The sequence below is a fragment of the Crotalus tigris genome, unplaced genomic scaffold (assembly GCF_016545835.1).
Source record: "Crotalus tigris isolate CLP2741 ecotype Arizona unplaced genomic scaffold, ASM1654583v1 scf7180000017701.1507938, whole genome shotgun sequence".
In the NCBI taxonomy this organism is placed as follows: domain Eukaryota; kingdom Metazoa; phylum Chordata; class Lepidosauria; order Squamata; family Viperidae; genus Crotalus; species Crotalus tigris.
Window position 1 is genome coordinate 676505 of NW_024096577.1, and position 15678 is coordinate 692182.

The 15678-nt window shown below is 41.8% G+C and overlaps 1 protein-coding gene across 4 annotated transcripts in view; it reads right to left on the reverse strand.

Annotated features, from left to right (window-relative positions):
- MAST3 (microtubule associated serine/threonine kinase 3) overlaps window positions 1–15678 on the reverse strand; it is a 70037-nt gene that overhangs the window by 25471 nt on the left and 28888 nt on the right. For 3 of the 4 annotated variants that reach the window (XM_039338493.1, XM_039338492.1, XM_039338494.1), the window contains 8 exons: window positions 10013–10101; window positions 7770–7842; window positions 6093–6113; window positions 4496–4574; window positions 3499–3659; window positions 1737–1812; window positions 990–1199; window positions 795–896 (listed from right to left, as the gene is read on the reverse strand). In XM_039338493.1, coding sequence (XP_039194427.1) covers window positions 795–896; window positions 990–1199; window positions 1737–1812; window positions 3499–3659; window positions 4496–4574; window positions 6093–6113; window positions 7770–7842; window positions 10013–10101 — 811 coding nt within the window. The remainder of the gene's footprint in view (window positions 1–794; window positions 897–989; window positions 1200–1736; window positions 1813–3498; window positions 3660–4495; window positions 4575–6092; window positions 6114–7769; window positions 7843–10012; window positions 10102–15678) is intronic. The other variant, XM_039338495.1, reaches the window with a different exon arrangement.

Genomic DNA, 15678 nt, shown 5'->3' on the forward strand with positions numbered 1-15678 from the left:
GACTTCTCACCAAGGATCCATCTTGCACACATTGTCTTGCAAACATTGCCAGCAGCAAAAAGCGTTCCAAAAGTAGACATGAGGGCTTCATTAGCTATTATTGTTAATAGCCAGTGAGAGCCTCTCCATCTTAGTATGTATGTCTCATCTTTTTTACTAAAAAAAAAAGTTAAAACAACAGTGCAGGCTGGATCAAACTAAGATAATGCATCTACTGTAAATTTAGCACTGTTTTTAAGGATAGTTAGCCAGAGTATGTTAATTCAGGAAGGCTAAGCAGTGCTCAAAATTTAAATTTTAGAAAAATGGCTGGAACTAGGCATATTTAATTTTAGCTCAGTTTCAGAAGACTCCAGGAACTGTTTAAGGGACATGCTGGCAGCGGGGGGGGGGGGGGGTAAGACTTGTGGACTTCAGCTTCCAGAATTCCCCAGCAAGCATGGCTGGCTGAGGAATTCTGAAAGCTGAAATCCACAAGTCTTAAAGTTAATGAGTTTGGAGACCCCTGTTCTAGGGGGATCTGGCTGGCCACTGTAAAGTGATCTTCAATCTGACCCACAAGGACCAAGAGGAAGCTTCAGCTGACATTCACTCTAGGCCTTACCATTTGGTTTACAGGCAGCCACATCTACTGTTCCACACAGAGCTTAGGGAGCTACATGAGAGCTTCAGAAGAAACATTATCTCTCAAAAATTGTTCTTGCTCCAGATTATGACTGCGATCCTGTAACCCTTTGTCCCTTTCCAGCCAGCTTATTGCCTGAGCATAGCAGATAAGTCAGCTCCATCCTTACCAAGCACTCCAGCAGCCGAGCTGGCCGGGAAATGATGATCAGTAATTTGCGGACCAGCTGTTCAATGAAGTGCAGCTCCTCACTCTCCGAGCGCTCTTGAGCCTGGCAGAGAGCATGATGAAGAACTCATGAGCATTATTGAGAAAGGCTCCCTAGAGAAGTCTGGGTCAGTGGGGAAACAAAAGAGATACTCACATCTCTTAGCATTTTCTCCAGCTTCTCCTGAAGTTCAATGAAATAGCGGGAGGTAATGAGAGCCCCTTGGGACTTGTTGAGACAGTCACGGGCCAGTTCAATGATCTGGTGGTGGATGAATCCCAGTACACCATTAGCCAAAGGCAGAATGCTACTGGGTGAGAAAGCAGCAATTGTCTCTGCCAGGCGCTCTTCCATCTGGGCAGTAGCCTTTGAAAGGAGGGAAAAGAGGGAGAAAAGCAGAGAGTGACTGTGCGATCCAGAAGCTTCAGCTGGGCTCGACATATACGATTTTCAGTGTTAAGATGACCCCGTCTCAGAACTAAAAGGCTCATGATTCAATCTCTGCTCCATCTTTCATTTTTACTGCATCCTTCCAACATTCACGCAAGCTACTTGTGAAAATAAACATGAACTGCAAGAGAAGGGAACGAAGCGCCGAGGATTTCTTCTGAAATGTGTCGCCGGAAGCACCGAAACAGTGAAATGTCTTTTGTTTGGACGGTTTTCATTCACCTTTCTACAACACAGGAAAAGCGATGAAAGCCACAGAAGCATAGTACTATGACTATTGTACACGATGCTTTTAAAATATAATTTAAATATAATTTATTTCCTTTCAGCGCCATAGGATGTGGAGCCACAGTGCTGGGTCTAGATTTTAGCAAGGTTTACAGATTATACTTAACTAACTCTATGAGTCTATGGTTTATTAATTCTAATGCTCAGTTCTTAACAGAGTCTTACCTTTGGGAATCTCTCCTTGTATACATGATTCATCATTACCACCTCATTGTCAAAGGTTCCAGTTGTCCGCCCAGGGCTGTGAAAAGAAGAGGCAACTGCTGAGGACATATCCTAAGAACTCAAGCAAGGCAAGAATCGGGAAGTAGAAGAGAGCTTTAGTAATGCTCAAGATTTCACATTTACCCAAGATTTATTGCTTTACCCATGGTTCTTATCCTTCTGAATGTGTCAGGGCTGTAGACTGACAATAAACTAGCTAATAAGTCAGAGAATCTTTATGTCGTGACTAGCTTAAGCTTTTCTTAAACCACTGAAATCAGGAGGAAAACAGTGTTAACCTGATTTTGTTTCCTCCTTCCCTAAAATGCACCCCAATGGCTCAGCATTGGAGTCTAGCCAAGCCATGACTAAAAAAGAATCCAAGGATGATTCTTCCAAAGGGATGTGATTTACAGTTGTTCAAACAGCAGAGTTGCTGTTAATTAAAGAAGTCAGTTGTGGATTGTAAGAAGCACAAGGGAAATTAGTTCTGCATGAGAAACATCCCTGGCTCAATCTTTGGTAAAATAAAGCAGGCAAGGTGAGAACCAGCGGTGTTCAGGGCAGAGATGCCCATCATATAATAGTACCACTCAGCTTCAAGGCTACCAAAACACTATGACATTACATAAGAATTTCAGCAGCTACTGGGTATCAAATGCAAGCTGTATCTATATTGAAATCCAGGTACAAATGTTTGCCCCTACTGTCTTTGGACAACAGTTTCCACCTATCTCTTATTTTGAGAGGAAGACAGCCTCCACTTTAAACACCAGAAACTGAGCCTTCTCCATTTTTGCACTAGCAGTGGGCCACCCACTCTAGGTAAGGCTTTACTGTATTCTTGTTTAAGAGATTCTAATCTAGTGCAACCCTGTCTGAGAGTTTTCAGCCAAGTCAAGCGGAGAGTCAAGTTATGTCATGAATTGCCCAATCAGTCATTATTGCTCAGTCTAGGTGAGGAAGTGTCTCAAATTTAAAAAAAAACCTCTTACGAAGCGAGTGATGAAGAAGGGATTGTTCTCCTTCTGCCACACTGGAGCAGGAGAGAAAAAAGTGCACTTCAAGACAGGTTCACTTTTTTTTAAAATTCAGGATTAGAGTTAAGGTGCAAAATGGATGCCTTGTAAGGGGCTAAATGAGTGAACATTTAAGATGTTCGCTAAGAATGGATATGTACTCCTGCATAAATTCCTTCCTGTGCAATCCGCTTAATACAGATAGTCCTCGACTTACATCCGCAACAAAGCCCAGAATTTCTGTCGTAAGTTATGATGGTCTTAAGTTGAGGCATCCATGGTCCAATTTTATTACCTTTTTTGCTGCAATTGTAAAATGAACACAGTGGTTGTAAAGCGAAAGGGGCAGCTGTTAAGCAAACACCATGATTTTTAAGAGAATCAGTGCATACCTATTGGCATTTTTTGCTGTAAAAATCATCATAAATCATGTCATGTAACTATGGAACGCTGCACCCAGCAGCAAAGATGAGCTGGTTGGCAAATGCAGACATGTGATCGTGGGAGGGCGTGTGCATGTGCTGCCACTGGAACTCGGCAATCAAGTCATAAGTACCTTTTCGTACCCGTCCATTGTAACTTTGAACAGTTGCTAAGTGACCAGACATTAAGTGAGGACCACCTGTACAGCCTTCTCCTACTTTCATTAGAGGTTTCATTGTGAACCATCTGAAGAAGAGACGCTCATCCAAAGCCAATAATACCTCAAGCTGCGGGACCGAGGACGAAAATATGGCGAGTGGCGCCCGTCTTCTCCTGGAACGCTTTCAGTGCTGCGGAAGTGCTTTGAAAGGAAGTGCAATTCGTCAGGCGTAGGTTGGTAGGGCAGTTGGTGGAGACGCTCCTGAGAGGAGGAAGACGATGACTGGAGAGGAGAAGGAGAAAAAGATGATAGACCAGAATGAGAAGGAAGGTGAGTAACCCTTGTTCTGACGCACTATCATGGAATATTTTAATATCTGCAGAGGAACCAGTTGCCTCAGAATAAACAGACAGCTGGAAAAACTGAGGGAGGGGGAAATGTGGTATTTAAGAAATAAAATGAAAAAAAAACCCCACTTCCTTTCATAGGAAGATAAGCTCCTGCTATGTCAACTCTGGCAACTGTAGAGTTTACATACATCTAAACCTTGGTTTTCATGGGGCCTCTTTATCTCGACCAACAGCACTTCTGCAAGCAACTTCTAGGCCTCTCTCAATATCCTCTTAGCCTGTTAGTGTTTCTTTAAAAAGCCAATGAGAGCTTGAATTACAAGACTGAATTCCTATTAAATTTCCCAACAGTGACCAAGCAACAGAACCAAGTTTTCCTTGGAATTACATGTTTAGTCAGACTTTGATGATGATAAGTTGATACATTTCTAGTAAATACTTGAGACAGCTAGTGAAACCAGAAATAAGAACAATTCAACAGCACCAACCTAAAAAATTCTAGCAAACTTGGTTAAGGGAAGTAGGTAGGAAATGAATATTTCCAGGAAAATAAGATGGAAAACAGGTTATTGCTAGGTGCCATTCACCCTGTCTCTAAAGAAAGGTCTGTCTTAATGGACTTCATGTAGCTCACCATTTCTAAGTCACGGGCTTTCTATATGAGCTACAATAATTCTTAGATTTCCTAGACTAGAAAATAAGAATCTGACTCACTTTAGCACAGAATCTGCATATAATAAAATGCCAGATTTACTCCACGCTACTTACTGAAACAGTAGAGCTGGGGGTGTTGGTCCCATAGCCGGATGAGGGCAATGACGCCAGGGACCACCTTCGGCCATCAGCCCTGCAAAAACAGAGGTAAATATTATGACATCAAGTCTTGAAGAAAAGAGGACAGCACTATCAAACTGATGAAAACAACTGGGAAAGACTAACGTGACTGCTCAAATATCATCTATAATAGAGATCCCCAACACCTGGGCTATGGACTGGTATTGGTCCGTGTCTGTTAGGAACTGGGCCGTACAGCTGGAGATGGGTGATGGGCGAGCAAGCAAAGCTTCATCTGTAGTATTATTATTATTATTATTATTATTATTATTATTATTATTATTATTATTATTATTATTTGCAGCCGCTCTCCAGCGCTAGCATCTCTGCCTCGGCTCCACCTCAGATCAGCAGGCATCAGATTCTCATAGGAGTGTGAACTACTGTAAACTGCGCATGTGAGGGATCTATGTTGCACTCTACTCCTCCCCACCTCCGTCTATTGAAAAATTGTCTCCCATGAAATTGGTCCCTGGTGCCAAAAAGGTTGGGGATGGCTGATCTATTACACTGGGGGAAGGAAGGGACTTTTTCCCTATTCACATCAAAGCTCCTCTCTATCCCCATCCTTCTCTCTTTCAAACTCAGTCAAAATACACTGTATATTCCAAACCAAGCATAGATTTTTTTGGATGACTTTTCCAAAACCCAACTCTTTATGTGAATGAGGTATTTCTAACTACAAGCTCTCATCTTCTCCCCAAACTGCCAATGTAACAATGCTGGAGTAAGAGGAACCATATTCTAGCAGCAGCACCACCCTTGCCCTCCAGTTCCCTGTTTTGCCCTCTCGGTAGCTTCTTTAAAAGATTTATAAAAACAAGAGAACAGGTCTTCCAGCATATTTCAGGCTCTTTGGTCTTACATACCTGGCAGACTTCCTAAGAGAGTTAAAGATGGTTGCCAGGGTTAGAGAATTATGAGGTTCTATTTTGTTAGTGACTATGCTAGGAGACTCTCTCCTTCAACCAATCCTAATTCTTTTCAGGGTCTCAATCAGTAATGTCCAGTTCTGAAAGATTCTTTTTTTGATAACTGCAAAATGTCTATTCTCAACAGAACCCCCAACAGTAGCAACATATTGCAATCAAGAGAATCAAAATTAAAGCTTTATTTTGCTCAGCAATTAGGGAAACCAAAGAAGTTTCATTTTCTTTTTATTTACTTCTGACCCAGCAGGCAAAGTTCTATCATCTGCAAATTCCAAGCCTGAAAAATTGTTCTTCTTTTAACTAGGGGCAATGGATTTTATTTAAATATACACGCCATCTTTTCTCCCCCCAAAATCAAGGCGATTAGCCGAGAGCCAGACTGTCTGTTCTGAACGGCCTGGGTGATGGTTTTCTTATGGGTCATGATTCAGTGTGAAGTTTTTGCCCACAAAAAAAGTAGTGGTCATCTTTTATTTTTCATTGTCAACTGTATATACAAGGCCACTCTATAAGAAAGTATTTAGCACAGCCCCTAACAAAATAGAACAACTCAATAGATTTAAGAATCCTACATGATTTCTTCCCATTGCTGAGATTACCTGTCAGTTCGAGGAACATGGCTTTTTCCGAGGCATCATTGATCAAACAGGAGAAGTAGAAAAGCAAAAGGAAACAGGGAAAGAAAAGGGTGGGGGAGGAGATACAATTAGGAATCACAGAAATACACCTTCCCCAGGCCTGGGGGCATTTTTCTAACCCTTCTAACCAGTGGTGGGATTCAAATATATGAACAACTGGTTCTCTGTGTCGATGCCGCTTCCGGAAGTCCATTCGGGGCCTGGGCAACAAAAAATTAGCTACCGGTTCTGCTGAAGTGGTGCGAACCGGCTGAATCCCACCACTGCTCCTAACCTGAAATTAGAAATAGTTATACTTTACTTAATTTGATTTTTTTAATGTAAAAATTGGCGAGCAAAAGAATGAAAGACCTAAGAGTTGGCTATCATTGCTCTTTGGGTGAAAAATAAATAATTTAATTCAGACAACTGTCTGATTTTTTTTTATTGCCAGCTGAGAAATCAACTTGGGAAGGAATAAAAATTCCAACAGAAGTTAGAAAGAAGGCTGAAAAAGAGCAGAATGGTGTTACTGTGTAGAAGTCAACTATGATAACGCCTAGAAGAGACTGGACAGCCACTTGTATGAAATGATATAGGGACTCCTGCTTGAGCAGGGGGCTGGATTAGGAGACCTCCAAGGTCCTTTCCAGCTCTATTCTGATTGAGTTTATTGAATTATACACAGAAATGCACTCTGTACATGATTAGTGATATGTCAGGTGCAATCAGGGCTATTCGTAAGGTTGCAGCATAGATTTATTCAAGCCTACATACAAGAATCTGGTCAACCAAAGTTCAACACTAAAATAGAGCCAGATAAGGGTCAACAGAATTCAGGAGGGGTTGGACTTACAGCGTTTATAGGAATGCAAATACACTAAGCTGATGGCACACTTAGCTCCTCCCCCTAGGTCTGTCTGCTCTTCTCCTATATCATACTTTTATTTTGGTATGCGTGATCCAAGGCAAAGCCTGTCATGAGAGAGAAGTCTTTTCCTCCCAAAACTCACACAGTAATGTTACTTGGCAAGGAAGAAGACCTGTGGTTGACAAACCAGAAAGGGCTGCCAGTTTTTCCTCTCTGGGCTTCTTTATTCATTTTGCTATTATGTTTTGCTTTGATTTTTTTTTAACAAAACAGAAAACAACAGGTCTTCTTTATTACCTGGGAACCATCTTCAAAACACACTTTTTCTTGAAATACATTATATGGCTTGAAGGAAGGAAAACTTGCTGACACTTAGCAAAACTGGATCTAAATCTGGAGAGGAGATTATCCTGCACAAATACCTGCCTTCAATTCCACAATGGAAAAAGAAGGGAGAAATACAAATTTCCACTTCTAGGCAAAAATGGAGATATCCAAGGCTTTTATATAATAATAATAAGAACATAAACATCAGGAGTAAGTAAAATGACTCAACTTTTCCAATTTGTGAGGACCTAGGGTTTAGTGGTAGAATCTCTACTGATTTCTCCACCCCCCCCCCCCACCAAACCTTGAAATCTTCTTTCAGCCTAGATACACTTCCTTCCATCCTTCCCTGGTCCCAAGCAGCTTCTATGGTCCCTTATAGCAGGTTCCCTTGATTCTTTCCACAAGCTCAGCCAAGGTGAATCACCAGATGGGATCACCTAAGAACTGTGGTCTCTTACCTGCGAGCAAATGGAAAGCTGGCAGAGGCACCAGTGGAGAAGTTACGAGGACTATCAACTGGACTGCTACTGGCTGCAGAGAGAGAGGAGGGGATTGGAGAGAGAGAGGACAAAAAAAATGGACTTTTGTAAAAGATTCAAAAGAATCCTTTGAAGAAACCAAGAGATCTTGAACAACACCCAAAAGCTTAAACTTGGGTAGGAATGGGTGCTTTAAAATCAAAAACTTCTATTCTAGGAAATGCACAGCTTCCTTAAGCAGTTCAAGTGCTGGTTTCTATTAGAAAGTCCTACATAGCTCAAGGCCTGATTATCTCTGAGACTGCCTACTCCAATGTGAATATGCCAATCAGGTAGATCTTAGAGAGAGGTCATGTGAAGGTTCCATCCCATGAGATTTCCATCTACAGAGAGCCTGTCTCGGGTCTTCTCGCTGTGGCCACCTCTATTGTGAAACAGCTTGCCCTGGTGTAGAAGAACATTCTTGATAAAGAACACTTTGTTAGGGAAACTCTTTAATGAGTGTCCACAAAAAAGTAAAAACATGGCTCTAGGAAAGAGCATATGGGGGATGTTAGATGTTGGTATCTACGTTGCTCAGTGCTATTATAATATTAAATATTATTTTGCTATATTAATCTTCTCAGATTATTTTTCTATATATGCCACTGTGAGTACAGATTAGGTGAAACCTGGCTCAAAAACAGTAACTGTGAGAGGGACCTTGGAGTCCTAGTGGATGATCACTTAATCATGAGCCAGCAGTGTGCAGCAGCAACCAAAAAGCTAATACAATCCTCGGTTGTATAAACAGAGGCATAGAATCAAGATCATACAAAGTATTAGTACTGCTTTATAAAACCCTAGTGAGACCACAACAGGAATATTGCAACCAATTTTGGTCACCATATTACAAAAAAAATGTTGAGACTTTGGAAAAAGTTCAGAGAAGAGCAACTAAAATGATCAAAGGCCTGGAGACTAAAACATATGAAGAACTGCTGCAGGACTTGGGTTTGGCTAGTCTAAAGAAAAGAAGAAACACAGGTGACGTGATAGCAGTATTCCAATATTTGGGGGGCTGCCACAAAGAAGAGGGAGTCAAATTATTCTCCAAAGCATCAGAGGGCAGGACAAGAAACAATGGTTAGAAACTGACCAAAGAGAAGCAACCTGGAAACTTCCTAATAGTGAGGACAATTAACCAGTGGAACAACTTGCCTTCAAAAATCATGGGTGCTCCATCACTGGAGGTTTTTAAAAAGAGGCTACACAGTCACTTGTCTGAGATGGTATAGGTTCTCCTGTTTGAGCAGGGGCCGGACTAGAAGACCTCCAAAGTCCCTTCCAGCTCCATTCCTATTCTATTCTATTCTATTCTATTCTATTCTATTCTATTCTATTCTATTCTATTCTATTCTATTCTATTCTATTCTATTCTATTCTATTCTATTCTAATTCTATTTCTATTTCTATTTCTAATTCTAATGAAACATTGGGAGTATTCATTTACTGCCAGTAAGTAAATGAACAAAAAAGTGGTTAGTCTCTGATTCTATTGGATACACACACATATTAATTTTCTCACTCAAAAAAACATCCATCATTCAGAATGAAGCAGAAGAATCAAGTATCTCACTGAAAATCCATTAATTAATTAAGAACATTTATGTCAACCCAACTCACTCACGGTGACTTCAGGTGGCTTATAGAAATAAAACCCCAATACAGAACCCAATAAACCTCTAACCCCCTGGTGACAACAAACAAATCAACCACTCTAGGGGCTCCATATCATCCTGAGATCTCCAGGCCCGCTGGCAAAACCATGTCTTCTGAGTCTTTCAAAAGTGTCAAGGTGGGAGCCAATCTTATTTCTGCAAGGATGATGTTCCACAGGGACAGAGCCACTCTGGAGATGGCCCTTCTTGGTTGCATTAGATGGACCTGCTTAAGAGAGGGGACCCATAACATACCCTCTCCCAGCAATGGTGGTTGGGTAGATATAAACAGGGAAAAGATGGTCCTTCAAATAACCTGGCCCCAGGCTACATGATGTTGGCCATCATATTTAAAATAATACAAGAGACTACTTCACTAGGATTCTCTTCCCACAATTTAGAATGCAGTACCAAGATATTCTTCACCAGAGACCTAAGTCCAGCCTACTGCTTTCCATGTCTTGTTAAGGATGTCTGTCCTCACCCCAAAAGGAAAGCTTTCCTAATTTGGCATGTTCTTACCTGTTGGCACAGAGAGGGGTGACAAAGGACGTGAGAGGGTAGGCGAAGGAGTCCCAACCACTAGGCTCTTCCTGTTGCTGCTTCGACAGCTGCAAAAGCAGACGAACAGATGATATTATGCGAGGGACAAGGTTTCATGGGCAACAAGTATCACCCAGAATTCTGGGCAGCCAGGGTAGGAGAAATTCAGAATATTATGGGTGTCAATGATATATTCATAATTTCCAAGGCTAATGGAAAATGGAAGGAAAATTTAAAGGCATGCAGGCTGGGGAATTCTGGGAGTTGAAGTCCACACATCTTAACATTGCTGAGGTTGAAAAGCAATATTATAAAGGCCATGGTCATAATGATAAGCAAACTGATAAAATACTTCAACGCAACAGCCACTTTTCCAGTGAATTCCATAAAAAGTTACGATCCTGGCACCAGGGTGGAAGTAAGTCTCTGTTCCATTTGTTGAAAGAAAACTAAATGGGAAGTGTGCAGACGCAGGCCATTGCCTGGAACCAGTGGCAGACAGCACATCTGCCTCCAGGACTTAAATATCAGCCAAAAGCTTTCCCCCAGGAATGGAATGGAAAGTCACAGTCAGAGGCATCAGCCACTGAACTTGAGAAAGGAAGTGATTCACTGTTGCCCTAGGCACAATTCACAATGACCTGGGATCCCTTTTCATGGCTGCTTGGCAGGATCAGGGAATAAGGAAGCTAGGAGTGCACAGCCAGGAGGAAACAAGACAGCACAACAGGCAGAGCTGATTTGCTGACCTGGATCAGTAACTGGACATTGACTGGCCATCAGGAGAGAAGTAAATAGAGGCTGTCACAGCTGGACATGGAATGTATCACCCATCCAGCAGTGAATGTGATAGCCAGAAGAAAAAAGGAAACAGAGGCATCATGGGAAAGTAAAACAACAAAAAGCAGAGATGAGGCAATCAAACCATGCACAGTAAAAGGAAGATTGTGCAGCTGTGGCCACCATCTTAACTTTTTTTTTTATCCTAAGAAACCCCTGAAGTCCACGCATCTTAAACTTGCCTGATTGGAGAAACACTGGTTTAGTTATTTTTATTTAAAATAACTATAAAACCTTTTTTTTCTTCAAAAAAATTAGCTATCGAGTAAATATATTGATAGGAGAAAAATACACGGGAAGGAATCATACTATTGTTATAATGATTTTAATCGATCAAGGGTCAGTCCCATTATTGCTAGTTAATTGGATGATTCTTAAATGAAATCTAGTTTGTTTTTGGCCAGCCATGACCCATTTCTTTAGCAGAGGACCATTATTTTCACAGTATTGGCCCAAATACAGTATGTCATTTAGCCACGTTTAGGTCTTTAGCATATATGCATGTGTCTACATGCTAAAGACCTAAACATGGCTAAATGACATACTGTACTTGGGTCAATACTGTGAAAATATTACACACACAATACACACAGGCCTGCTCACCCTTACTCATCAGTCTCTGTGTTTATGAAATTAGCTTCCCATTTTGATTCATGACTATAGTAAAAGTGTGACAGATACATGTCATGGGAACATAAGATTTACCCAGAAGCAGGTTAGACATAGTTATAAGAAGAAACTATCCCTCAACCTTGCTCAACCTCCTATCCTATCAGACTACATTTTGTTGATTTAAAAAGACAAGGATTATTATAAACAATGTTAAAAATTCATTAAAAGGTAGTGTTCAGGGCACTAACCAGTCTCCCGACTGCATGCTCCTCTGTGCTTTCCAACAACCCCACAGAGCCCAGCTTTCACTCTCTTCCAGAAGGCCAGGACAGTCGGGCCCTGGGGGGGGGGGGGAAGAGAGAGAATGCTCCACAGAGCAGAGGCAATGGCAGAGAAGACCCTGTTCCTTGACCCCACCAGTCTGAGTTCTGGACATATCATCCCTGCCTGACCAAGTGGGATGGGCCAATGTAATGGAATGTTACAACATCAATATCTTGAATTGAACCCAGATGCAGCTCTCACAGCAAAGCTGTTACATGCTGAAGAATGCCTACACGGCCACATTCTGTTATTAGCTAAACCTTCCAGATATTTTTCAAGGGTAGCCCCATGTAGAGCCCACTGCAGTATTTCAAAAGGGAGATAGTTCAAACATGGGATACAGATAGATGAGGGTGGGTGGGTGGGTGGGTGGGGGATAATGGGAATTATAATTGAAAATACAAGACATGCTAGAAAATGATCTGGGTTTTTAAAACTCTGGGTTTAATTCTCATCAATAGCAGATAATATTTGTAGCTCAAGGTTGAACTGTGCAGTCCTCGGTGCTCTCTGAGCCTGGTTGTTTTTAATTTTCATCATTTTCCATGTTTAAAAGCCAGCCCAGCTGGTAAAAAAAAATCTTTCTGCCTGAATTGCCAGAGCTGTTGCTAATCAGACCAGATTATACTGGTCTAAGCACACCAAGGCAGTTTCCGGTCTGCCTGCACTCTGCACTGCATCTGTGATCCCTGCACCAATTTGAAAGAAGTGGGCTTTTTCTAAACAAACCCCTTTCATTAGCTCTATTAAGGATGACTTTAAATACTGAGGGCCATAAAGAGCAGCATTCCACAGCCACAAAGCAATTTTAGGGAGGGAAAGGCCATCATTTCTGTGTCACACACTGACCTGGGCTCACTAAGTCAGTCCAGAGAAAAGCACATACCAAATCTTGAAGGAATCACTCAACAACTCAGGACTGAATCAAACAGCATTGCAAAATTGACAGTGGGCACTGAAAAATGCCCACATTCAAACTCTGCCCTTGTGAAATGTAGATACATCTAAACCAATTACGTAACAGGAACTGGCAGATCTTGCAGAGACGATTACAGATATGAAGATTACTGATGATGTTGCAGATGGGAAGAACGTTCTCAGATACAGGGGGGTGAAGCTGAGAGGGAAGATCAAGCAGAATTGAGGTTGCTTTATAAAAGACTGCTTAGCCACCCACCCTCCCCAGAACTGAAGTTTTCTGCCCAAAAGTACATTTCAACAACAGGAAGTGGTGACTTTTCCTCATGCACGTTGCAACCTCCTTAATCACAAAGACATAATTCCAAGCATGATGGTTATTGAGGAGATGTAACAGGCAAAAAGGGATTCCATGAATTCTTCTGCCACAGGGATGGCAGGGGGTGGAGGGAGGAAGAAGAATTGAGAGCTATTCCATTGAAAAGGATATGAACAATGGGGGTGCAGAAATAAAACGGGGATTGCTGAAGCAATTAAATAAATAAAGGTACCATCTTTGTGACTGATGTACACTAAACCATTATACAATATAATATTATTCCTGAGAAGAAAAACAGTATAGATACTATAGACCATTAAAGGAGTGAAATGACCTCAAAAAAATATAATAGCATTTGCACTTTTTTTTTTTTTTTTTAGCAAAAGAAGACATGAGATGCCTAGTCAGTAATGCATTGTATGGATAAAGTCATCCCTGATTTTATTTCCATTTGCCAGGTAGTCCCTGACATCTGCCCACTGCAGTGGAATGTTGTGATGGTTACAAAATGGTCATGTAACCCACTCAATTTTACGACCTTTTTTGCAGTAGTTGTTAAGTGAACCTAGCGGTTATAAGACAAATGTAGCAGTCATTAAGTAAAACCATTGTATCAAAGTAACTTCCAGTTTTCAGCAAAACCATCATATAATTCAGTCACATGTCCACGTGAAGCAGCAAACAACCAAAAATGTGGCCTTGTTGCTTAGTGCCCAAAGTGTGGTCACATGACAATGAGGTGGAGGACTATTGAAACTTCAGAACTGGTTGTAACTCCTTTGTTCAGGTATGTTGTAACTTTGAATGGTTGTTAAGCGCCCGATCATAAGTCAAGGACTACCTGTATAATACCTTAAGACTGACAGACAAGTAATTCAGAATAGACAGCATAACATTCATTTATGGAATTCAGTGCCTACAAGCAGCACAATTCACTGCCATGAAATGCAGTTACTCCATAGATAGCTTTGAAAGGGTAGATTAAATCACAGAACCTCCATATTTAGAAGTACTGTATCCCTGAGTTTCAGCAACTAGGATGCTACTGTAGGAGGTCTAGTTCCTTTTTGCCTATTTTTTGGACAGTTCTAAGAGGCAGCTGAAAAGGCATTGAGAAGAACAGAACGTTTTAAAGCCTGAACCCATACAGGTCTTAAAGTTCTTCCAAAGACTTAGACAAATAGCATTCACATAAATTTTGATCCTGAAAAGCTATGAATGCACCAGGTTCAGAAGTACTACTGTACTAAAATGAGTGCTCTAAGTAGGTCTGGCTATAATGCCTCTCTTGGAGGCATACAGGAGGGATCTGGCAGGTTGACCGTGTTGAAAATAGACATATCTTGTACAGCCCCACCTCATTACTTAGATTTGTTTATTTAATAACTTATATGGCTGCTGCTCATTCCAACTGATCACAACAGCAATAAAACCAATAAACAATAAAAGCAATAAAAGAAACTTGGCACCTCACCTACCTACCCTTCTCTGATGCTTCCAATAACCCTCACCAGGCTACCAATGTTTGGAAAGAGCCAGCTCTTTAGGTCCTTACAGAAGGTTAAAAGGGTTGGGGCCTGCTGAATCGTGGAAGAAGAGGCAGCTTTTCTAGGTTCTGCTAGATGGCAATATTTAAGGGGAAAAAAGTGGAACGCACCCATAATTTTCAGCCTTATGTGATAGGCAGACAGGGAAAGATAGTTCCAAAGATTATCTTATCCCATGCCACGTCAGACTTTAAAGGTGAAAAACAGCATCCTGAATTGCAACTGGGAGCCAGTGTAGTTCACAAACGCAACTGGGAGCCAGTGTAGTTCACAAACAGCAGTGTAATATGGGTGAAGCAAGGGGCAACCAACACTGCATGCTATGCCGCATTCTAAACTGGTTATAATTTCCAGGTGGTTTTCAAGAGCAGCCCCATCTAGGGTCTATTGTAGTACTCTAGGCAGGAAGTGACCAAGGCATGATTGATCATGAACCTATTGGCATGCAAGACACATATGTACACCACCACCGCCAGCATGGCTTTCCCCCCACTCCTTTGAGCAGAAGCTGCAAGTCCAGGGGAGTCATTAGATTGTGCACCAATCGGCCTGGAGTAGTGCTGGCCATTGCAAGTCAGAGATAACAAATCACTAGATCTTGGGGGGGGGGGAACAAAAACCCGAGTGGTTGTCAAGTACTGGTTCCTCCCCATCCAGACCCTCACAGCCTCTAGGCCAGAGGTCTTCAAACTTGGCCCTTTTATGACTTGTGACCAACTCCCAGAATTCCTCATTCAGCGTGCCTGGCTGAGGAATTCTGGAAGTTGAAGTCCACAAGTCATAAAAGGGCCATGCTTGAAGACCCCTGCTCTAGGCATTGGGTCCGCATTGCAGAAGCATCACCTGCTTGGCCAAGGTTGAAGACAACTGAGTATCAGGGGCATATTGATGGTACCACACTCTATATTGTTAAATGACCTCACCCAGCAGTTTTGCCTAGATGTGAAAGAGCAGCAACAAGTGATAGGAGCACTGAGGCAGTCCACACTGCAGACATCGCTCACCCCCTCCCCACAACATAGCCTGCAGTGACTGTCATGGAGGAAAGAGGAGAATCAATGAAAAACAGTGCTTCCCACTCCCAA